Here is a 24,750-nt window from a genome sequence, read left to right as displayed (position 1 = left end):
GCGGCTTCTCGACTTCTCCGTTCAAGGCAAGACGCACTCCATCGTACAGCTGACTATCCACCTGGAGAACGAGCAATTCGTGACCTTCCGTTCGAGCGACAACCCGGATCGTGTTCTCACGCGCGGTCGCCATACGATGTTGACCCGCTTCTTCGAACTGTGCGCGAGCGAGGCTCCAGAGAACCAAGTTGCAAAGACCATGGTGTACCAAGACATTCCGAAGCTGTTCCGATGGAATGACAAGGCAAAGAAATGGGTTCGTCGCAAACAATACCAAGCGGCGCTTGGGCGGATGGTTCATGTGACCCCTCGGGACATGGAGAGGTTCTACATGCGTGTACTGCTATGTCACCGCAAGGGACCACAGTCTTTTGCCAAGCTTCGGACAGTGGATGGTGTTACGTATGCGTCGTACCGCCAGGCTGCACTCAAACTGGGCTACCTTGAAGACGACGCAGAATGGATTGCGTGTATGGAAGAAGCCGCTGCCTTCAAGATGCCGTACCAACTCCGCCAGCTCTTCGCGACTATCATTGTTTATTCTCAAGTTTCGGAGGTTCGCGTTCTGTGGAATCGATTCTACGAGGTTCTTTCTGAAGACCTCGCGTACACTTACCGGGGCTTGGAAGGACAGGAGAAGGAAGACATGATCAGGTTCCACACACTCAAGGATCTTAACGACCTGCTCCAGATCAATGGCTACGTAGTGGCGGACTTTGACCTCCCTCAGCTGGATGACTACCCGCGGCTGGTGCTGGATTCGCTGCTGCGGAACAACCTCATTCGACGCGAACTGGAGGGGTACCAGCACTCTACCCTTCAAGCCATTGTGGACCAAGAAAGCCAGCTGAACGACGGCCAACGAGCTATTTACGACGAAATCATCCAGGCTGCCGAAACGCCAGTTCAAGGCAACAAGCTGTTCTTTATTGACGGCCCGGGAGGTACAGGAAAGTCAACTCTGCTGCGCCATATCCTGGCGAAGGTGCGACTGTCCGGGAAGGTCGCGATTGCTGTGGCTTCGAGTGAAATTGTTTCGCTGTTGCTCATGGGTGGGCGCACAGCGCATTCAACGTTCAAGATACCTCTCAAGCTGAACGACAAGTCGACGTGTGCGATTTATAAACAGTCGCGCCTCAAGATGTTGATCGAGCGGGCCAGTTTGGTTATCTGGGACGAAGCTCCAATGACTCACAGGCACGCCTTCGAAGCGGTCGACAGGTCTTTGCATGACATCATGGGTAACGACCAGGAGCCTTTTGGAGGAAAAGTATTTGTCCTTTCGGGTGACTTCCGACAGATTTTACCGGTGGTAGTGCGCGGCACACCAGCGGAGACCATCGACGCGTGTCTGAAGTCATCTACGCTCTGGCGACACTTCAAGCAGCTGCATCTCACGGAAAACATGCGTGTACAATCGGCAAGTAACGAAAGCACCGCCGCAGAGCTCGCGGCTTTCTCGGAGTTTCCCCTACAAGTCGGAGAGGGTAGGCACGAGGTCAACAGGTCACTGGGCAGGGACTTTGTGAAGATTCCGCGCGATATGCTGATCGACAACATCTACGAAGAAGCAGACGACATTGAAGACGAAGAAATCGCACCTGGAGCTGTTCCACGGGGTTTGAAGAACATTATTGATAAGATGTACGCCGACATCAACGATCCCGAGGTTGCTACGGACGAGTACTTCGCCAACAGGACCATCTTGACGACTACCAACGCCGTGGTGCACCGCATCAACCAAGCCGTCTCTGAACGACTCTCCGGGGAGGCCCGCGAGTATCTATCGGTGGATTCAGTGGATGACGACAACGAAGGAAACTTCTTCGAGCCGGAGGTGTTGCATTCGGTGACTATCAACGGTATTCCTCCACACAAGCTTACACTGAAGGAAGGCGCCCCAATTATGATGATGAGAAACCTGAACCCGACTTGGGCCTCTGCAACGGAACGCGACTACGGGTTGTCCAGCTCAAGCCTCACGTCATTCAATCTACCATCATGACTGGCGAGCGCATAGGCCAAAACGTTCTAATTCCAAGGATCGTCTTCGTCAGCGATGGGGACGCGCGCGAGTTCCCCTTCCGCTTGCGACGCAAGCTGTTTCCAGTTGTACCAGCGTTCGCCATGACCATCAACAAAGCCCAAGGCCAAACCGTCCAGAACCTAGGTTTGTATCTGGCGACACCCTGCTTCTCCCACGGACAGCTCTATGTGGCGCTGTCGCGTGTTACATCCAGGTCCAAGTTCAAGGCTTTGATCGAGTATCCGGAGCTGGAGGAAGACGACGGTGCATACACTTACAACATTGTGTACAGGCAGATATTCGAAGATGCTTAGGCGGAGTAGGCATTCAGCAGTACACACTTCATAATTACATAAATACATGTCTTTTTTGGAAATGCGTTTCACTTTAGCAATACATCCCTTTGACGAAACTATCGCCCGCCGGAGCGAAGCGGGGGTGGGCATACCCATCCCCCAAACACAAAGCGGTGTTTAAGCGAACCAACCAGCCCGCCGGATCGAAGCGGAGGCGGGCGGCCCACTCTACTGTGGCCAAATCCACAACCACCGCCGCGAAGCGGCGGCGCTCGGCTAGTCCTAAACAACTAACAGAGTATCCTGTAAGTTTGTCTGTAAGTCCGTCCGTTCTATATCTTGGGGCCTTAGCCTGCCGTAGAGCATCGTCGGGGGAGCGCCCTTCCCGCCTGGCGACAGTGTATTAGTAGCCTACCCTATGGCATCCCACCATCCTTTTTACTGGCTAATCTATGCCCGATATTACAAAAATAGCCTTGCGTTATATTTATTCGTGCTGTGATAGGCTGAAATTGCCTCCCCGCTAAAATTTCCGTTTTTGATTTCGAATTCGGGCGCGGCAGAGCGAGGAAGCGCTCGGACGTCGGGCGCCGCTGCGAGCCCCACAGGACGCGAGCGCCGCACAGCGACGACGGTGCGCTGCGTGTCCGACATAGCAACCTGTATATGTGCTCTAGAGTGAATAGACGACGACCTTCTGGGCCTGAGCGTTGACTGGATAAATACATAATATATTATTACTGCTCTGTGATTGGCCGAAACCCTCTCTGTTAGAATATATTGCTATTCGGGGCGCCACGCACATCTTGCTAACAGCGCGCGAAATACAAGACGTGCGCCGGACACGGGTGAAACCGGACCTTCAAGCACTCCCTCCAAGACCTTCCAGCACGGCGGACTTTCACGCTCGCCGGACCTTCAAGAATCGACTGCGATCGCGTAGTAGTGGAGCGAGCTGGAACAGCGAGCATAACGGGTTGGGACAAACGGTATGCTCAGTAGTGAAGCGGGTTGGGATGAACGGTTTACGAAGTAGTGGAGCGAGCTGGCACAGCGAGCGTTACGGGTTGTGACAAACGGTATGTTCAGTAGTGGAGTGAGCTGGAACAGTGAGCGTAACGAGCTAGGACGAGCGGTAGGTCAAGTTGTGGAGCGAACAGATACAGCGAGTCTAACGGGTTGGGACGAACGGTACACCCACCGGAGCGAAGCAGAGGTGGGGGGGAAGTATAGCAAACAGTGGAGCGAGCTGGCACAGCGAGCGTAACGGGTTGTGACGAATTGTGCACCCGCTGCAGCGAAGCGGAGGGGGCTACGGCAAATAGTGGAGCGAGCTGGTACAGCGAGCGTAACCGGCTGCGACTAACCACACACAAACCGCCGCGAAGCGGCGGCGATCGGCTAGTCGTTGAATGAGCGCGGATTTTTTCTCCAAACGCGGAGAATTGACGAATGGTCAATTCCGAAGATTGACGTGCGGAGACCCCGCGCGTCTAACCTTAAGGGGGGGATGGTGTAACGGGGTTACACGTACAAGTGGCTGCAAGCCACTTGTGAATTTAACAGATAGGTTATCTGTTAAACGTTTTGGATACTTCCTCACATTGGTGTAAGACACACCGATGGATACATTGAAGTGGACCACCACCATGAATGGTCCACACATACCCAAATATCCTATTGGTAGAAAGCAGCATCTTTCTACCAATCAGAGTCATGCATATTAGCGGGGCTCTGACAGCCAGCCGCTGTCAACCCTTTCATAGATGATAAACAGTTTTTAGCAGATTTTAGAGGAAGATCAATTTACAAACGATACAGTTCTCATTTTACCTAATCTAAGTCACTTGGAATCCTTTCTTATTTAATTTATATTTGTGTATTCAAATATAATTAACCTAAGTAATTACTAAGTACTTACGCTTCCTCATACACGTTGCGCAACGTGTAAGCTAAAGTAGTGAGTCAAGTTAGACCCACTACAATAATTGTAGATTGTCATCTATGCTATCGATCGCCACTGGAAATCAGGAGAAATCGGCGCCCTATCAAACACTTGTGCTACGTCTTGGACATGCCCCAATAACTGCAGCATTGGCGTCACCATATCGCTCTGCGCAATCAAACTCGTCACGCAACCGGTCGAACTATCCCATCGGAACTGCGTGGAGCCCCGCATAACAACGCGCTGGTCAAGCAGTTTGCCTGCCAGTACGAGCGCGTTTTCAGTTGTGCGAAGGTGCGGAAACACGTTGCACAGTGTCCGCTCCGTAATAGCCACGCTCGTCTTTATGGAGGCGATCACGGTGTTTCCGTCAACACTCTTCGAGCCCACCATATCCAGTTCTACGTCTCCAAACCACTGCGAAAAACACAACTTTTCATCAGCGCATTGTGATCAAATCTCGAGTTGGCAACCACGTTTGGGCACATTGTAGCTCGAAAAAGCTCCACTTGGGCGTCATCTTGTGTTGCCACCTCACTATTCAGTCGCGCTTGTCGGTGGGAACCGTGCTGGAAGAGCTGGAAATATCGCTGCACCACGTCCAGTAGGCCGTCGCAACATGCTGCACGCTTCGCTGCCGGAGCGGCATGGTTGGAGGTTGCAGAGTCAACGGACAAGGTTAGGTAGATAAGTTGGCGAGTAAACCGTAGTCTCCCAATGTCAGAGTTAGTAAAGATGGAACGCCACGGGAGGTCGGTGGGCGCTCATCGAGGGCGTCCTCTCTCGAATTCACCTCGCCGCAGCTAAACCCGCAAGCCCCTTCCCCTTTCGGACTATCCGGCCCGCCAAAATGGCTACGGGCTACGCCCTGGTGTCTTCAGAGTGGTCGGTTGCGCGTACGGGAAGGTAGAAGGAGCTGGAACGCGAGGCGACAAGGTGAAGGTGAAGATCGTGCTAAGCGGCTGCTGGGCAGAGAAACAACCGGAATCGGTTGACAGGGCAGAGGCAGATATCGCCCCAAGAGCGGTAACACCCGAAGAGGGTCGTCGGAGGTGTAATTTACACCTCTTGGGTTAGGCCCGGTGGTGCTCGCGTCTGGGACTACGGGCTGGTGGTGGGGTATACATAATGTGCTGAACCCCACCGTGGGCTTATCGACGTGAAATTCGGGGGAACCGTTGCATCCATTGTGTATGCTGCACACACAACCCAAGACATAGCAGTTGAAATATATGCGCTACAGCCTTGCAGTGGCCAGAGCACTAGCCGTCTCATGGCTCCTGAGATGAAGCAGCAGCACACGAAGGTCCACAATAAATTCAATGGTGTCGACGGGGCTGCGGTGCACGACTCAACAGCACTTTTAGCCGATGTTGGAGGAAAGTCTCGTGATAAAACACGGCGTCATCCCCTGCTCGATATCACCAGCTTCGAGATTTCTCAGGTAACGATCCACCACATACTATACTATGTCTTTTTTAAGAACGTGGTCGCTCTCATCCGGCTGGAGTGACGTTTGGCGATACTATCTTCGATGAAGTCGAGTCCGAAACAAGAGCAGTGGTCACCACAGCTTTCCGAACAGTAACGGCTCCGTCGGGTACAGAAACCGTTCTTAGTGATGGCCTCAGTGACTCTGAAGACGATGACCATGACATTGAGGATGATAGGCAAGTTTCTGGTAGAGAAGGGCCACCAGAACCGAAGCGCCAGTGGCGAACCGAAAATGGAGCCACCTCGCACAATAGACTAGCACAGGCTTCGACCGGATCTGATGCGGCGGGGCTACGGTAAACCCGGATGTTGATCAACTGATCTCGCTCCACCGAACGGAAGCTGGGTCGAGTAACTCAGCTCAGATAGTGGTTAGTCGCGGTGAAGATGACTCAAGTAAGACTCAGTTTCAACCTACAGGTATGCAGACGACAGTCCATTTAGCTCTGGTGAACGGTAAGTATGCGGCTTTCACGGCGCAGCAATTTGTGGAGTTTGTCCTGATTCCCTGGAGGAAATTCGGCTTCTTTCCACACCCTGCTGTCCTTCGCGGTCTGTTTGGTTGGGATTTTGGTGCACGTGGGTTGTCGATCCTGCAGTTTGCACGCGTGGCGGAGTGGGAGAAGCGGGAGCGCGTTAGACGGAGCGATATGAGTGCTTTTTCGAAGAAGAACACTTTACCCGTGCCACAGGAAACGATGGAATTCGCTACACTGTTAGGCGCTGTGGATGTTCTTGGTAATCTCACTCGGCAACTGTACCAGCCGGCGGTGAGAGAAGCGCTGGATGCTGCGTCGGCGTTCCTTGTGGAGTTACGCGTCAGTGAGCTACCAACGTCAGCTGCAGCGCTGGCCGGAATCACGGCATGGATCGATGACTGGCTTGAACTCTTCCGAGTTTTTATCGCAGACGAAAGTTGGGCACAAGTCACCGGCATCCAGGCTCACTTCAGTGCGTCGCACGAATCGTTCGTACGGATGCACCAGTTGATTATTTGGAAGGACATTTTCTCCGCGTTGAAGTCAACAAAATCTAGTTCTGATCGCAACGACCGAGCTAACCTTGCTACAGGCACCGACAAACGCGTTTTCATCCCACAGAAGATTCGGAGGGCGCTGCTAAAACAGGGGAATAAGCCGATTTGTTTGCGACTTCTTTCCGCTCAAGGATGTCGTGGAAAGAACGGCAACTGCATTACCAACACACACTGTCACTTCAAACCAGCTAATCTACCTAAAGCCGTTCGTCTATTCATCGTTGATAACTATGGGAGAATCGCAGAGGACATGAATTGAAGGTACCCGGGGAGACGTATGGTCCGGTCCCTCCGCCGGCGATGGACCCAGTACTACACGTGCATCAACTGAACGAGATGCTATAAGATGTCACGGGGCGTCAACACCCAGCGAAGAATACGTACTCGCAATTGCAAGCAGTTCCAGCACCCCACGAAGCCGAAGGGCCATCTGCAAAGTCAGTGTACAAGGGGGTGTCCACCCTCGGGCCGCTCGACAGACTCATGACTTCAAACCCGTCCACCCTTGGGCCGCTCGCCAGGCTCATGCCTTCAAGGCCGTCCCCGGTCGGGCCGCTCACCAGGCTCATGCCTTCAAGGCCGTCCCCGGTCGGGCCGACCCGCAGGCACATACCTTTGAACGCCTACGACAGATTAATTTTCGGTCAGCAAAATCGCGTTACGGTCACGCGGAATGTTCGTCAGCGCCTGGCACAATTGCGTCACGAAACCAGTGGCTCCATCCTCAACGAATCGCCGCGGCAGCAAGGGCTTCAGCCACCGAACTGCACACCTACTTCGGTCATGGACAATGGTCGTGTAAAATATTTACTTGACCGACAGAAGCAAAACATATTCAGCGAACTTATCCGGCGTACTGGGATGCAATTACCGGAGTTTGTACGACGGCTCCGAGGTGAATCCACCAGTGATTGTCGGCCGAATAAAGCTCTGGATGTGCCGACAAGCTCGGAGGCCTGGAATGTAACGGGGTTACACGTACAAGTGGCTGCAAGCCACTTGTGAATTTAACAGATAGGTTATCTGTTAAACGTTTTGGATACTTCCTCACATTGGTGTAAGACACACCGATGGATACATTGAAGTGGACCACCACAGTGAGTGGTCCACACATACCCAAAAGATCCTATTGGTAGAAAGCAGCATCTTTCTACCAATCAGAGACATGCATATTAGCGGGGCTCTGACAGCCAGCCGCTGCCAACCCTTTCATAGATGATAAACAGTTTTTAGCAGATTTTAGAGGAAGATCAATTTACAAACAATACAGTTCTCATTTTACCTAATCTAAGTCACTTGGAATCCTTTCTTATTTAACTTATATTTGTGTATTCAAATATAATTAACCTAAGTAATTACTAAGTACTTCATACACGTTGCGCAACGTGTAAGCTAAAGTAGTGAGTCAAGTTAGACCCACTACACCTGGTAGCACTTTGTAGTCCGTCCAACGACCGACTGCTTGACGTTCGTACGCGGTGTACGAACGCGGAGCCGAGAACCACATGAGCACGGAGGTGCCCATGGAGAGCTCCAACACGCCTGCAACGCATGTTGCACGCGCTGACTGCCCCACCTGTCTGACCCAGAGTGGAGGCCTCCAACGACCGTCAACAGTCATTATAGCGGCGATAGCTACGATGCTGCGTACGCTATCGCCGACGGAGCAACATGGTGTTGCTCTGGGGTTCATCATGAAGGAGCAGCGTGATGCTGCTTCTCAGTGACGGCGTCGTCAGGGACGACACCGCGTGCTCAACCATTAAAATTGAGCGTGGGCAATTATGTGGGAAGAGAGGCGAGCTCTCCTCCGATGGCTTGTCGAGCTCGACACAGCCATAGCGGCTCGACCCATCGTCGACCCGCTGTCGAAGGTCGCGTTCGCCATGTCCTGCCTTGGCGGACGAACAAGGAGTTGGGCGTATGGACGCCGACTCTCCGATCCTACGTGCTTCAGCACGTACGAAGTATTAGCGAGGAGCTCAAACAAGCGTTTGAGCCGCCGCAAAACGAGTTCCGGTCGAGGGCGGAGTTCCTCGACCTTCAGCAGGGTAAGCATGATGTCCATGCTTACGCGCAGCGCGCACGATATTTGGTATCAAATATCGTGACTAACCCGATTGACGAGGCGACCAAGGTCGTCACGTTCATGAAAGGACTTAGAGATGGGCCTGTGAAGACCTATTCTTCCGAGAGTACCCGAGTACTCTCGAAGCTGCGATCACTCTTGCCATGCAAGAAGAGTTTAGCCTGCGGCAGGCTAAACTGCATGTGAACGTGCCGAGGCCGCAACCACGCCCGGTATGAGGACGGGAGGTCCGGAACCAATGGACCTCTCGAGCGCAACAACTGCTGGTTACCAGCAGCAGGGAGGTAACGTGCGATGCTTCCGTTGCGGAAGGATCGGTCACTTTGCACGGGAGTGCACAGCTCCCATGCCCCCTGGAGGTGGCCGTCGTGGCGATGCTAGGCATCGCCGCGGACCAACAAAAAACGCGAACATCCAGTAGGCGCGGGGCGCCCTACTGGTAATGCAGTCGCGCGTGCCGACATCGGGCACGCGACACTGAGGACTGCAGCCCCCAGTGAGACCAGCTCTCACTGTAAGAAACAAGATGACAGGCCGAACCTAGTCATCTTGATAGGTTTACTCGAAGAGAGCGAATGACTCTCTTCGAGCTTTGGTAGATTCAGGCGCGTCGAACAACTTTGTTCGACTACGAAGCCTGTCGAGACTTGACTTCGAGGAGGTAGATACACCTCGAAGTCTTTCTGGAGGTACGATTGGCAACAGGTGCCATCGTAAAACCGAGAAGCGCGTCGTGAACGTGCGCTTTCGTACAAACAACGAGTGTTTGTCGAACACTTTATCGTCCTGGACCTGACGATAAATTCGACGTAATGGGCATGCCGTGGCTTGCACGGCATGATCCGGTAATAGACTGGAAGAAGCGCACGCTCGTGCGCTTCGGACGCAATAGCGGAACAGAGAGCGATGGCCCTGTTACCGCAGCGCGCGCGCACCAGCAGGTGCGCGCGGCTCACCAGTCGAGACAGCGCTTCATGCTGCTGTCCCGGAGTGCCAGGAAGTGCGCGAGGGCGCGCACAGTGAGACCCACGTCGGCAATGCTGCCGACGTCGGAAGAAAAGATATGTTGGTTCCGGGAACCAACACCCACGTTCAAGCGTGTAGGGACAGTCCCTGACCCGAAGAGGTCAGGTCGACAGCGACGCATCGGCTCCGGGAGCCGACGCACCCTCGGTCATGAGGGGCTCCGCCAATGAATGGCGTCGAGGTGACGAAGGCGTGTCAACTCCTGGAGTTGACGCTGCAAACAGTGCGGACGGTTGCAAACGTACCGCACTGACGCAATTTAGATGCTGTCGTGCAGCCGGGCTGCACGACGAAGCGCCATGCGGTCAAGCCGGGCTTGATATCGCGCGCCCGCGGACAGGGTCCGCCGGCGAACGACTGTCCACGGCCGGGCCTGGACCAGAAGAACAACTGTGCGGAGCCGGGCTCCGCACAACAAGAAGACGGCGCAAGCGGAAAACGTTGCGCAAGTCTCGGTCCGGGACCGAGACGCAACAAGAGCAGTCTGCTGGGCAGACTGCGGCGGTGACGCCGAATGTCAAGACGCTAAGCGTCTTGACGCGCACCGATACTGGATTCCAGTATCGTGACACGGAACTGCTAGTCCTCCGACGACGGCGTCGGAGTTGACTTCGCTTCCAGCCATGAGCTGGAAGCGCTTCACGCGCGACTTGCACGATGGACGCATCGAATAAGTCTGCGTTCTTCGGACAGCGAAAGAACGGCGAGCGAGAGCGAAGAGCTGAGGCAGCTCTTCATGGAAGTACCACTGAGAGTGAAGACACTCTCAGTGCGAAGACGAAGCGAGAGCGCTTCGAGGAATAAGGTTGGGACTCGCTGAAGTCGAGTCCCTATTACGAATTGTTGAGGGAGTACAAAGACGTACTCCCGGAAGACATTTCTGCGGAGCTTCCGCAGGATAAGGGCATTCAGCACGAGATTGATCTCGTGCCGGGCACGAAGTACTGTGTCACGCGGCAGTGGCCACTGCCGCGAGAGCAAGTGAAAGCGATCGACGACTTCTTTGAAAGTCGTCATAAAGTAGGGCAAGTGCGGGAATCAAAGTCCCCGCACAGTGCTCCGACGTTCTGTGTCAAGAAGCCACAGGGTGGATGGCGCATCGTTCATGCCTACAACAAGCTGAACGATGCGACGGTACCGGCGCAGACGCCGATACCACGAAAAGATGTTATCATCGATTCGATGGCCGGGAGCACCGTTTACAGTGCTCTCGACTTGCGAGATGGATTTTATCAAATTCTAATGCGTGAGAGCGATATCCCTCTCACGGCAGTGAGCACGCCAAGCGGCATGCTCTGGGAATGGCTAGTAATGCCACAGGGGCTTAAGAATGCCCCTGCGACTTTCAACAGGTGCGTGACGCTTGTTGCGCTCGGTGCGCGACTTCGCACCGAGCTACTTCGATGATGTATTCATCCACAGCCGGGCTGTGGACGGAAGACGACGTAGAGATGCACAGGGTGCATCTCCGGTAGCTACTTGAGCTTATGCGAAAGCATAAGCTCTACGCGAACCTGAAGAAGTGTATCTTCGGGCGAGCGAGATACCCGTCCTCGGGTGTCTCGTAGGGAAGAATGGTGTTCGCCCTGACCCGGAAAAGGTCAGAGTGATAAATGAATGGCCAACGCCTTCAAGTGTCAAGGAACTGAGGCAGTTCCTTGCTTGGCCACGTACTTGTGCAAGTACGTGGAGGATTACGCGGGCAAGATCCGCCTGCTGTCACAGCTTCTTAAGAAAGAAGCTGTGTGGAATTGGACACCCGATTGCCAAAAGCAGAGTTCGATACAGTCAAGCGGGCTTGATTGAGGCGCCGATCTTGGCAGTGGCTGACCAAGATCGCCCATTTCACGTAGTGTGTGACGCATCCGATTTCGCGATCGGATGCGCGTTATGCAGCACGATCACGAGGGCCGTGATCGTGTCGTTCATTACCAATCGCGTCAGCTGAAGCCAGCTGAGCGCAACTATCCGGTGCATGACAAGGAACTCCTTGCCATGAAGTATGCACTCGCAAAGTTCCGAGTGTATTTGCTTGGGAGTAGACCATTTGTGGTCTACACCGACCATGCTTCACTGCGTACCGCAGTGAAGTCGCCACACATTTCACAAAGAATAGCGAGATGGCTCTCATTCTTTGCGGAGTATAACTTCCGGGTCGAATACAAACCCGGAAGACTGAACGTGGTGGCCGACGCGTTATCACGTCGGCCGGACTATGCAGAAGCTGTTGACGTCAATGCCATTGACGCCATGCGATCGAGCAAAGCCACATCATCTCTGCTGGATGATGTGAAGGCCGCGTACGCACACGACGCGGACGCGAAACTCTTGCTGGCCTATGGCACAGCGCCTTCTGACAAGTCCCGTCAGAAGCTGCCCAAGCACCTTCGAGCGCGTGCACACCGCTTTCGTGTGCACGACGGACTACTGCTTTACAATGCAGTCGACGACAACGCAGATCGCGTTGTCGTGCCGAATGACCATGACCTGCGACTCAGGATCATGTACGAATATCATGATGCCCCGACTGCGGGACATCTCGGACGTGAGAAGACTTACGTCCTTCACGCGCGACTTCTACCGGCACCACCAGTATAGTGGGTGCGCAAGTACATCCGTGCTTGCGAGGTATGCCATCGCGTAAAGCCTGCGCCATTCGCGCAGGCTCCACTGTAATCACTACCGACTCCGTCGGAGTGTTGGAAGTCCATGTCTTTGGATCTCATCTTTGGTCTTCCCCGGATAGCGGAGGGAACACCGGTGTTGTGGTCTTTGTAGACCGTTTCAGCAAGATGGTACATCTTGCTGCGGTGCCAGCAGAGGTGACCGCGAAGCAGACAGCCCGTCTGCTCGTCGACATGGTGTTCAAACACCATGGGATGCCGACCGACATTGTGTCGGACAGAGACCCGCGCTTCACAGCGCATCTGTGGCAAGAAGTGTTTACACTTCTTGGGAGCCAGCTTTCCATGTCGACTGCGGATCATCCGCAGACGGACGGTCAAACCGAGCGCGTGAATCGCGTGCTCGTCGATATGTTGAAGAGCTACGCTCACTCGTTCCAATACTGGAGCGAGTGCTTATCGATGGCAAAGTTTGCCATCAACAACTCAGTGCATGCCTCGACCGGGCATACACCGTTCTACGTGAATGCCATGCGGCATCCACGTCTACCGAGTTTACTCGGAGTGATGGCTCCCACTTTAAGTGGGGGCGGATCTACGACTGCGATACAGCAGCCGCAGAAAACCGCTGACACTTGCACAGTGTCAGCTGCAACAATGGACAAACCACATGAGTTTGCGCAGGGCACAGACTCCCCCAACAACAAGGCTATCGACCACGGGTCTGCGCAGGGCGCAGACACCGCAAGAACCACGCAGAGGCCGGGCCTCTATGGAGAGCGAGCTGAATGACTTCAGCTCGGATGCAATCAGTTTCATCACCAAAAGACAAGCCGTAATTCGGTTTGTCCAAGACACTATAGCAGCTTCTGTTGATCAACAGAAGCTGAACGCAGACAATGTGGGCAGAGGCAACACAAATGAATTCAAAGTTGGTTCATTAGTTTTGTTAGCTACACAAAACCTGTCTAGACATGCAGTTTCGGATTTCGGAGCAAGCAAGCTTGCTCCGCGCTTCATCGGGCCGTTCACTGTGTTGGCACGGCACGGCAACGCATACACGCTAGATATACCGTCCAGCATGCGCCTCCATCCGACCTTTTACGCCGGACGGCTGAAGCCATACCTGCAGCACGAGCCATCTAGCTCGGCTGACCCGAAGCCTCGGCAGGAGCCGAGGCTGAGGCGGAAGCCTTGGCCACGGCGACGAGCAACCTCTCCTCCAGCGCGCGGACGCGCTGGAGCAACCCCTTCATCTGGGTCCCCAGCTCGACCTGGATATTCGAGGCGATCTGCGAGACCGCCGCGACTTGGGCCTTCTGGTTCGCCAGCTCCTGTTTCAGGGCGGCGAACTCAGCGCTCTGTAGACGCTCCACGACGGTCACCCGGTCGTGGAGAGGCGCATACCGATCAGCCCGGGGCTGATCATACCCGGGCGTGTTCCCACCCCCGCCACCGCCGATCCGTGACGCCCACGGCTCAACCCGCTGGATTGTTGAGCGGATTGTTGACCATAGTATCCCGAAAACGAACCCTCAAGGGGCTCGTTTTCGTATTCGTTGGAGAGGATTTCCTCCCCATCGAGATACATGGGAGCCGCGGAACGTCTTGCTGGAGGACGTTCCGGAAATGGTGAGGGCGTACGAGGAGCAGTACGCACTGGCACAGCGGAGTAGAGCGAGCGCTGCGATCATCGCCAGCGCCCGAACCCTCACGTGCTAAGAACTTAGCACGGAGCTCTTTGAGACTTTCGGGCACACGGAACGACGTGTACCTGTTCAGGTCGCGGTCGCTCAAGCGGACCGCGCCTGGAAGCACTTCGTGCACTGAAAGCCCTCGGGCACAGCGCACGGCACATTTGCCTCTCAGCAGCAACATGAAGTTGCTCCACTTTCCACGCTTCGAGTACGTCTCGAAGCGATCACGCGCTTGCTTAATCCGATCACGGTAAGCACTCGGCCTCTTGTTGAAGTTCTCAACAAAGGCGTTCCAGCTTTGACAAAGTGCCTGCCATTCGGGCACTTTGCTGCGAGAAGAGGTCTTCTTGCTTTTGAAACCATCGGAGCTCATGAAAGAGTCCGATGTAGTATCGCGCCTTTGATGCGTTTCCGCATCAAGGTGCAGCTCGGCAGCCACAGCGTCATCTTTGATGGCGCTGCATACGTACAGCGGCACCTCATTCGGAGGTACCGAGTTCCCAAACCGGTCCGCAATCTCGGATGCGGACGGCATCCACGGATCGCGCGCTGCAGGCGCAGCGCGCGGAGAGCCTTGAGCTTTAACATCACGCGCTGCAGCAGCAGCGCGCGGAGTACTGAGAGCCCCAGCTGAAGCGAGTGGGGTATCACTCAGTACGCGAACGCTTCGAACTCGAAGCGTCCGATTCGTCCCCTTCACGCGGGCGAACGTTCTTGGCGTGAGGGTCGAGCGATTCGCTCGACACTGAGTCTTTACGCTTTGAGGGCGAGTCCTCCTCGCCCTCCATGTCTTCATCGTCGTCGTCGAAGTCGACGACGTCACCGTACTTCGCCTTCTGGCGTTCGAGTAGTCGTCGATGGAGAGATGACTCCCCATCGACTTTGCGGACTTCTTTGAGGCGCGCTCATCGTTGAATGAGCGCAGATTTCTTCTCCAAACGCGGAGAATTGACGAATGGTCAATTCCAAAGATTGACGTGCGGGGACCCCGCGCGTCTAACCTTATGGGGGGATGGTGTAACGGTTACACGTACAAGTGGCTGCAAGCCACTTGTGAATTTAACAGATAGGTTATCTGTTAAACGTTTTGGATACTTCCTCACATTGGTGTAAGACACACCGATGGATACATTGAAGTGGACCACCACAGTGAGTGGTCCACACATACCCAAAAGATCCTATTGGTAGAAAGCAGCATCTTTCTACCAATCAGAGACATGCATATTAGCGGGGCTCTGACAGCCAGCCGCTGCCAACCCTTTCATAGATGATAAACAGTTTTTAGCAGATTTTAGAGGAAGATCAATTTACAAACAATACAGTTCTCATTTTACCTAATCTAAGTCACTTGGAATCCTTTCTTATTTAACTTATATTTGTGTATTCAAATATAATTAACCTAAGTAATTACTAAGTACTTACGCTTCCTCATACACGTTGCGCAACGTGTAAGCTAAAGTAGTGAGTCAAGTTAGACCCACTACATGGAACAACTATCGCTACCGGACGCGTTGGTAGCACGTCGTACCTCATGGCGTGATTCCTTCTTGGAAATGGTCGTTGAAACCGCAGCCGATAGCACCATCGAATCATGGGGCTGCTAAACGTGTACTGAATGCCATCATCAAAAATCTATGAAAAGGTCAAGACTCGAACCGATATCTAGTTCTGGACATTAATTTGCTCCCGTTCCTACATCACGTCACAAGCAGTCCCTTTGGAGCAGTCCACAAAGGAGATGTGGACCTCTCTATTCATGCCCGAATAATTCACTATCTCTCCTTCCCACCTGGCAAGTCAGTGAACGATGACACAGAGCCAGATTACGAGGTAGATGCTGGATATGTTGGCCCAGAAGCCTTAGCTAATCGAATTATGTAGCAGGCCCATTTCCTACGATGCAGCGAACAATGACCGGCGACGTTAACATGTCCTTTCGCAACATCCCGATGTCTTTTGACCACGTCGGGCGTTTTGCAGGTACAATACCGGAACTTGGTGTTTTAGTCGTGGATCTATGCCGCCCGTTTGGTTGGAAGAACTCTCCTTCCTCGTTCTGGATAACAGGAGCAGCTATTGGTCACCTGTATGCCAGTTCAGCCCTGGTTTGGCCATTATAACCCTCTGAAGCGAAGGACAATTTCAATGCGAAGACGTGGTGTGAGGACCACGTCGCTATCGAACCCAATATTGGGTCCAAGCTGGCTGAGGCTGAACTTGCACTCCGGTCGGGATGACGACAATACTGGGTCCTGATGCGTGCAACGAGGAAAAAATACAAGCTGGTTCCAAACGGGTCAAGCATTTGACCTAGATTGGGTTTTACCAGCTCAAACTGTCTCGATGCCGCCGGCAAAACTGGCAAAAGCGCTCTTGCGACTTCATACAATGGTGGGCCTCACCAAACCTACACGAACAAAATTGCAGAAGCTTCTAGGCAGCCTTCGCCACGTGGTAACTTGTATTTGAGCTGCATCTCCGTTCTTTCAGCGTGTTGCAGATTTGGCTCGAAGTGCACCACTCTTCAGATATGTCAAGGTGTCCACTGAAGCCAAGGATGACCTGCGGTGGTTCAAAACCGTCATACGAATTGGGAGGCTGGACGCTATTCCGCTGGCCCGATACACTTGCTGTCACGAGCCGCACTACCAAATTCAGATGGACGCAAGTGATCAAGGGCTCTGTGCCCTGTTCTCGGCAACGAGAGAGTTTCTGCAAATAAAATTAACTACAGAGGAGCAGGAGCTGATCCATCGCTGCAACGAGACTGGAGACAGCACCTCCTGCATCAACGTCCGGGAGCTAATGAGCGCTGTATTCGTTTCGCTACTGTGGGGCTCCCCGTGGAAAAGCTTGGACGCCGAACCGGACACGCATGTACGATTTTTAATCGACCATACATTCGCGGTGGCGTGGAATAACCGTAAGTCCAGTCGCAACACTTTTACTCAAATGTTGCTTCGTATCGTGGCTATATGCGAGGACCAGCACGGTTTGTTTTGGAAAGCCTCTCACGTCGCTGGTGTGGAAAATATCAGGGCAGACGCAGGCAGCATGATGTGGTTATCGCCGTCTCTAGCACTCACATTTTCTAGCTCTGGATGGACGCAAGTTCAAATCCCAGACAACTCACGAAATCTCTCGATTTTCTAGGGGCGCTACTGCGAGCGGAGGCTCTAGTCCAATCGTTCAGAAAGCACTATTCACGCGCTTGGGAGAAGTGGACCACGTGGTGCAACATGATGCAGTTTAACCCATGGCTGCCTCCCACTGACGTCGACAAGAATGTAGAACAGCTCGGTGCTTTGCTGATTATCTATGAAAGTACGGTATTAATCGCCGATACATCGGTACACTTACTCGACAATTCGCGCAGAATTGTGCGCGGTGCGTTGGTTCCACCGTAATACGGCGGACTATGATCCCGGGATGAACGCCAGCCACGCCATTCTACTGCGGGGCATACGCCGTTTCACTGACCCGGTCATCAAGCAGCAACCCAGGGCCGCGCGTCTTCTTCGTTCAATTTTTATCCTTACACGGCCGCACAATCAACTTCTGTGGGGTGGGCTCCTCCTTGGCTATTTCTTCCTGCTTCGACGCTCGGAATATGTCTTCATCGGAAATCGAATCCACAACTACATCCTGCGGCTCTCTGCAATTCAATTTTACGATGATAACGAACAAGTAGCGACTCCTAAAAGAGCCAAAGTGGTAGCAATCACCCTGTCAGGAGCAAAGAACAAACAATTCGGACAAGAAGAGTAGAGATACCACAACAAGTTGAGGGATACATTGATCTGTCATGTTAGTGACAGCTGGGTCCATAAGGCAGCGGCTTTCTTCGGGACGCGAGAATATGAACCTGCGCTGAAGATGCTGCGTGGAGGTATTACGTCCGCCGATGTCTCGAAAGTAGTCAAGCAGGCGGCACGAAGCGCTGGACTCGACCCAGCGCGGTTTGCTACCCACGCAATACGCATCGGAGGCGCAACAGCGCTGCTCAACTCCGGCGCAGATCGACTCGTCATCCAATTGCTTGGTCGTTGGTTGTCCAACACGTTCGAAGAGTATCCGGTCTTGTCGGCGAAGGGCTCGGCGGATCTTTCGCGACAAATGTGCTAAATACGCGTGAAGGACACACAACCAGGAGCAAGTCGCATCGGTCATTTGATCCTGGGGGTAGCCGCCACGTCACGCCCCCGGCGTGGAAAGGAAATGAAAAGACCATTGCCCCAACTCGACATTGCTGGAAATGGTGGAACACTAGTATCTTTACATGGACCTCTTGACGCAGCTGCTCGACCTCTTGCTCGAGCCCAGTTACCTGTTCGTTCCGCTTCTTCCTGTATCTCCGTTGGTTTTCGCGACGCTATTGTTGGCGAAGTGTTCGGCCGAGTTCCAGGAGGTCTCTGATGGCTGTGCATTTTTCAGAGCCAGGAGTCGCACCAGAGATGAGGAGCGACACACTGCAATCGCTTTCCTCTCGTTGGAGACGGTTGGAATTTGGATTCGTAGGATTCTCGTGGTGCTTTCGCTTCACCGTGGGAGATGTTTCGTTCGCATTAGTGGACGACAAGACTTCGCGTTGGTCCGTCGACTTGACCATGTCGCGCGATTGATGGCTGCGGTCATCTACGATATACTCGCGTGGTTGGGCATCCTTAGCAAAGACACCGAGAACGCCGATCACCCCCCTGTTGTACTGCACCATACCGCTGATCACCGCGTCACTGAGGTACTGCCTGTTCGGCGGACAGAGAGTGCTGAGGTACATTGCAGTCGTCGTCTCACTTGCTCGCAGCGTCGCTAAATTCGGAGTGACAAGCACGCCCTGGGAAGACGTGAATCTTGTCATTGAGGCGGATGAGTATCTTGTGATGGCGTGAATTCGCCACATACTATCCGGCTATTATGGCAGTGCAGCCGAAGCTCACGATATCTGAATGAGCAAAAGCCGACAGTAGCACCAAAACGCGTGACGATCCAGAGAATTGCTCGCAGCAGCCGTAGCTATGATACGGTTCCGCTGACACCACAATTCCCTTTACAGGATGGTCTCGGAAACACGTCCACCCTCTCCACCGCTTCCTGTGTGAACTTCACGTATGGAGCGCGATTGTTGCTGGAGGACTCCGTACTATGGACGACGAGAACTTTGATCAATACCAATGTATGTATTTTTTATACGTCGATGACAAAGCTGTGCTTCGCCCGGAACAGCTTTGGATTTAATTTACGGACAGTACTGCCTGCAAAAATAGGCTGTAGTACTTGCTACGATTCAGGTCTGGTCGAACCGTACGCACGCTCCTTCAAGCTTCTGCCGCCGATGCTTGTCGCGCCGTCACGGATAAAGAAGACAGAAACCAAGTAGTGTAAAATCCAAATACACAACTTATTTCTTTGTTCACTTGCCCTCGCCTTCTTGCGTCAGATCCTGCTGCTTTCCGACTGTGCTCCTACTCATAAAAAGCGGGCTGCAGCAGAGCTGCCATCCACTAAGGCTACTTCAACACCTTTCTGAATCTCCGCAGCCTCTTACCTCATCTCTTGACTTTTCCCCACGCCTCCACGTATCCTCCATCCGTCCACGGCTTTCGGCCAGAGGCAACGACAAGGCTGTCGCTCTCTGCTACGGCCTCCGTTGCGCCAACGGCGACTGCCGGAGCCGATTCGTATCAATAATACTCTCATATCTTCTTTCATAATAAGATATAGGCAGTTTGGTTTGGCGCAGACGTTACGATGAACCAAAATTGTCCGGTTTTCGTTAGCGCATAGCTAAATGGCATCAATGAACCTCAATTCAAAAATATGTCCGGGTTATTCGTCAGATAATTTTATCTACACCCAAACTGTTGCACTGTCGCATATTTTGGTCGAGAAATATTGGCAATCCTTGCATCTTGAGATTGACCTCAAGTTGTAAAGTTTCGTGCTACCGAAAAGCCGTCAAGGTTTAGTTGAACCACTCGTTTTTATTTGATCGTGATGACATGATGCGACTCAGGAATTTTTCCCGTGGCCACATTCGACTGCCGTACTGGATGGATACGATGAAGTATGATTGGTCACCCTCGATTGGAATCCAGTGGCGTGCTGTGTGACACGAGGAGAGTGATTGCTTGTGTGGAGATTTAGTACTACCAGTGCTTGCAGTTAGTATGGGCTCACAGGATCGGATATGTGCCCCTGGATGAGCGCTCATATTCAGCGCGGAGTAACACATCCTGTCCGTCCGCCGACACCCTCACCGCAGAAAAGGCTAAGGCTTAGAAGTGTAGTCAGAGACTATCCTCAGCCCGGATGAGACCAAGACATACTCGTCGATACTGTGTGAGCCGCACATCGGATGCCGAAGGCCAGTTCGACCGCGAAGGGTCGATGTAACCAGATACCGCTGTCATCAAGTGATGAATGATGCCGTGAAGAAGGTCGACGTCAACAAGCCGAAGCATAGTCAAGTCAAGATTATTGAAAGCTTTATTAAAAGTCAACAAATGATAGAAGATAGCTAACCAAACGTAAGAACAAACAAGAAATCAATTTGTCGAGAACAAGACAAGTCCCCCCGTCCCCCCGCCGAGAGCAGCTCGACTGGCCCGGAGACGACATTTAGCGCCGCGGGGAGGACAAGCTGCCCGGAACATTGCCCGGGGGCCCAAGACGACGGTCAGTTTGAGGCCTCCGGACGTTGCGAGCGTTGGCTGAGTGGCTTCTCGGTTGTTTCAAGCCGAGGCGGGCGAGGCCTTGGGTATTGCACCCTGAGGTGATCTGCTCTAGCTTGATAACCAAGTTGTCACGTCCATTCCGGACGTCCATGCCATATTTTCCTACTGTTGTTTCAGGTGGTTGTTAGCGGTTACCCCTGTGACCGAATTGATTTACCGCTGTATGATAGGACTGTATTCTGTATTGTCTTATATTTCCCTTACCTAGCGAGGGTGCTGCGCGAACGCTGAGTGCGTATCCAGTACTGACCAGTTTACTGGGTGAAGACTCAATTGTTGACTGGTGTGTAGACCCCCCCACCCACCCACCCACGGGTCTCAAAGATTAAGTGGTGGCTGTATATTGTGTGACGTTTAGCTCGGCATTGTATTTCTGTGTGGTTGGTTATTCTGATTTACGGGTCTGACTGTGATCAGTCTGATCATACTCCATTTAGGACAGTTTTGGAGTGACTTACATTCCTGTCTACTCAATTGCATATTATTAACAACTTCGGGTGGCAAATCCGGTCCGCCAAAGATAAACGTACCGACAGGGGTTGACACAAGGACACACGCCAATCCTCGATCCAGTAGTCCTGATCCCGTTCCAGTTCGAACTCATCCAGTGCGTTGGTGACCAGATCGTGGTGACAGACACCGAAGGTACTCCATATCTGGAATTCCACTTCTACATCCAGACCCACGACACTCACACATTACACCTGGACGATGGCGTTCACCCGCCTCGCCTCAATGACATACGTTCTCTTATTTTTCATTTTATTTCGCGGACAATTCCGTTCGCACTGGGGGTGCACTCTAGTATCGAGTTGCTGCGGCTACGGCTGTAGTATTTTTTTTCCGTTTAGTGGAATTATTTTATATTCTTTTACAGCGCTACTGCTATAGTTTACCTGCAACTTCCAAATTGAATATGGTGTTGCGCTTACCTACGTTGGACATCGTTATTGTCTGGCCCACATCTGGCCTGCTGAGCAAGCAAGCCAGTGCGATGCGGCGCAAAGGTTCTGGCTTGCTTGCTAGCAGCCAGAGGCATGAAGTTCCTGTGCCAGCTACCCGAGAGGGTCAGCCGTCACAGTGAACATGCATTTGGTAGGAAAAACAAGAAAAAGGAAACATTGAACATGCATTTAGTAGAAAAGAAATGAAAAGAAAACAAAAAGACGCAGGGTAGCACATTGACAAGAATATAACCAGAAATACGCAAAGAGAGCCATGTGCTCTCGTAGGAGCACAGCGAGGCATGCATGTTAGGCTAGCAGTAGCAATGCATTATTAAATAAACCGTCTACCCCGCACATCGACTCAACAACCTCGCTCTCAACAGGACCGACACTCGCTTCAACAACTTCAACCAACACTCTTCGGGTTCGACGCGGCATCTGGTAGCACTTGCGAGGGGAAGGCTCGCTGCTGCGGGGCACTCTAGGGGAGGATTGTTCAGCGCGCGGTGTCAGTGTCACATCACCGTGACCAACCCAGCTGTTGGGGATGCTTTGGTACATTAATAGGGCAACCTATTATTTTACGCTGGATGTGGGAATTAACTTGAGGGCAGCCGTGGTGCAAATTGGTTTTCCATCTGTCCCCCGTGACAGCCCATTTGCCTAAGTAGCTACCGTGGCACCGCACCTAAGTCGTGCACTATAAGTCTCGAAGCCGGTTACCGACTTCCTTTGTTGTTACTGACATCTGCTTATGTCTGGCAAATCTTCTTATCCAATCAATCACAGTATTTTATTCCTCTATTTATCACTGACAAATCTTCTTATCCAATCAAATCACAGCATTGTATTCCTCTTTTTTGTCACTGACACTATCAACGCATTGCATGCTGGCCATTAGAATCAAATTGGCGCCATGCCATGCAGGTGCACAGCAATCTCGGCTGGCGAGAGGCTGAGAGTGCTATCGGCTTGGGCGGAATGCGGTGATATCAGTGCTGTTATTGCCATATTTTACCCAGGACTTGATTTGTTTCGCAGGAGCAGCAATGTAAACTCATCTATCAGTGGCGCAAACGTCATGGCCACATCGAGACTGCATGCCAAACAGTCAAGGGCTGACGCCAGAAGAAGGCCCGACACTGCGAATGCTGTATCGCCCTCCCCATGGGCGCTGGTAAGGAGTTAGTGGTTTGAATCAATGACTTGAGAGCGGAGGGTGTTCCTATTTCGACTGTGATGCTTCATTTGCAGGCATTAGATATTGCTGCTCCCTACGGTGTGACTAATTTCCGCTCATCATGGTCCTGGGTGAAGGCGTTCAAAGCGCGTCACAATATGTCTATGCGTGCCAGAACACGCCAAGGGCAGCAGTCACCAGAGAATCTCACCAGCACGCCGAGTTGAACGCCCACACGATTACCGCAGGTTACTCGAGGGGTGGGATCGACGTGGTTGCTAGCGCATTAGTAGGCGAGCTAGCTAGCCTAAGCCTGATTGGCCGCAGGGTCGGGCAAGTAGACGACGATAGAGATTTTACTTGATGAGAGAATTGCGCTAACATTCTCAGCGAGTCGTAGGCAAACATGCATTTTTGATGTATCTTCTACACACGCCGGTATCAACAACATTGCTGTCGCTAACAAACAAAGGAAGTCGGTAGTCAGTCTTTGTTCTTGGTAGCCCAGCACAGCAAAAGTTGGCGAAGCGAAGACCAAGGACGACAAGCGTCACCGCTCGACCTCTCACGTGTCATCGACAACTTCAGAGGCATCGAAGAAGGCCAAGACGCATGACTCGGCCAATTTGAGGAAGTAGAGTGGGCGACTTCTTTAACAGGTTTTTCTCTTTTACTTTCTTTTAGTCAGTTCCCCTAAAAGTAGATTACTCCCAGCGGTATCAAGTTTCAAGGGTGAACGCACAAAGTACGAAGTTTTCGCATGTTCAAGATGACGGATCCGGCCCAACTAATGCATAGTATGTTGGCGGCCATGGAGAAGCAGATAGTATTGATCGACGAGCTGCGCAAGTCAAGGCAGCTGTCGTAACTAAAGCTGGATGGGATAAAAATGCCCAGCTACGGGGGAACGCTCAATGAATCGTTCCAACTATACCGGGAGCAGGTGGAGCAGTACTTTTTAGCTAAGGGCATAGACTGGAAGGATAGTAAGTTGAGTGGACGCATTTTGGCTGTGTTAGCGGGATCGCTGAAGTATGGAGCCGCGCAGTGGTACATCGTCAAGAAGGACGATGTGAAGAGTGTGGAAGACTTCTTTTTGAAGCTGGAGAAAGAGTTCGTGCCTCCGGATCTGCAAGAACGTCTTCGGGACCAGATGAATGACTTGAAGGAGCGTCAGTGTCGAGACTTGCCCGATTGTATCAGCAAGTTCAGACACTTGATTACTCAAGTCAAGGAGATGAGCGAACTGGACAAGATCATGTATTTCTTGCGTGGTCTGCCGTCAAGTATTCGGGAGGAAGTCCAGTATCGCAGGAGTGCAACGTTGACCGACGCTATTACCGTAGCGCTCGACTATGACCGGTCTCACGCGTATCGTGGACGCTCGGAAGGAGCACGCGACAGACCGAGGTACTGATCGTACCACAACAGACGATCGAAGAGCAACAACGATGGACCAGTGCCGATGGAGATCGACAACGTAAGGGTACCGTCGAAGGAGGAATGTATGCGCCGAAACCTGTGTTTCCGGTGCGGGAGTAGCGCCCATCGGGCTCGTCAATGTCCGATACAGCCGCAGCATACGCAAATGGCTAAGCGGAAGGCGCCGAAGTACAACAACTCGGGCAGTAATCAAGAGCGTAAGCCGAGGATGAA

The 24,750-nt window shown here is 52.7% G+C and overlaps 1 protein-coding gene across 1 annotated transcript in view; it reads left to right on the top strand.

Moving 5' to 3' along the window:
- The window catches only part of IUM83_08079 (uncharacterized protein), a gene marked incomplete at both ends in the record, with an annotated part of 38,811 nt that extends 14,300 nt beyond the window's left edge, over positions 1-24,511 (top strand). The window contains one exon of the mRNA XM_067932430.1: positions 23,992-24,511. Within this exon, the coding sequence (XP_067790089.1) occupies positions 23,992-24,511 (520 nt within the window). The remainder of the gene's footprint in view (positions 1-23,991) is intronic.
- Positions 24,512-24,750: the final 239 nt, after the last annotated feature.

This window comes from Phytophthora cinnamomi (assembly GCF_018691715.1).
Source record: "Phytophthora cinnamomi strain GKB4 chromosome Unknown Contig49, whole genome shotgun sequence".
Taxonomy (NCBI): Eukaryota; Oomycota; class Peronosporomycetes; order Peronosporales; family Peronosporaceae; genus Phytophthora; species Phytophthora cinnamomi.
Note: the sequence above shows the minus strand (reverse complement) of the source record. Positions and strands in the feature narration are given on the sequence as shown.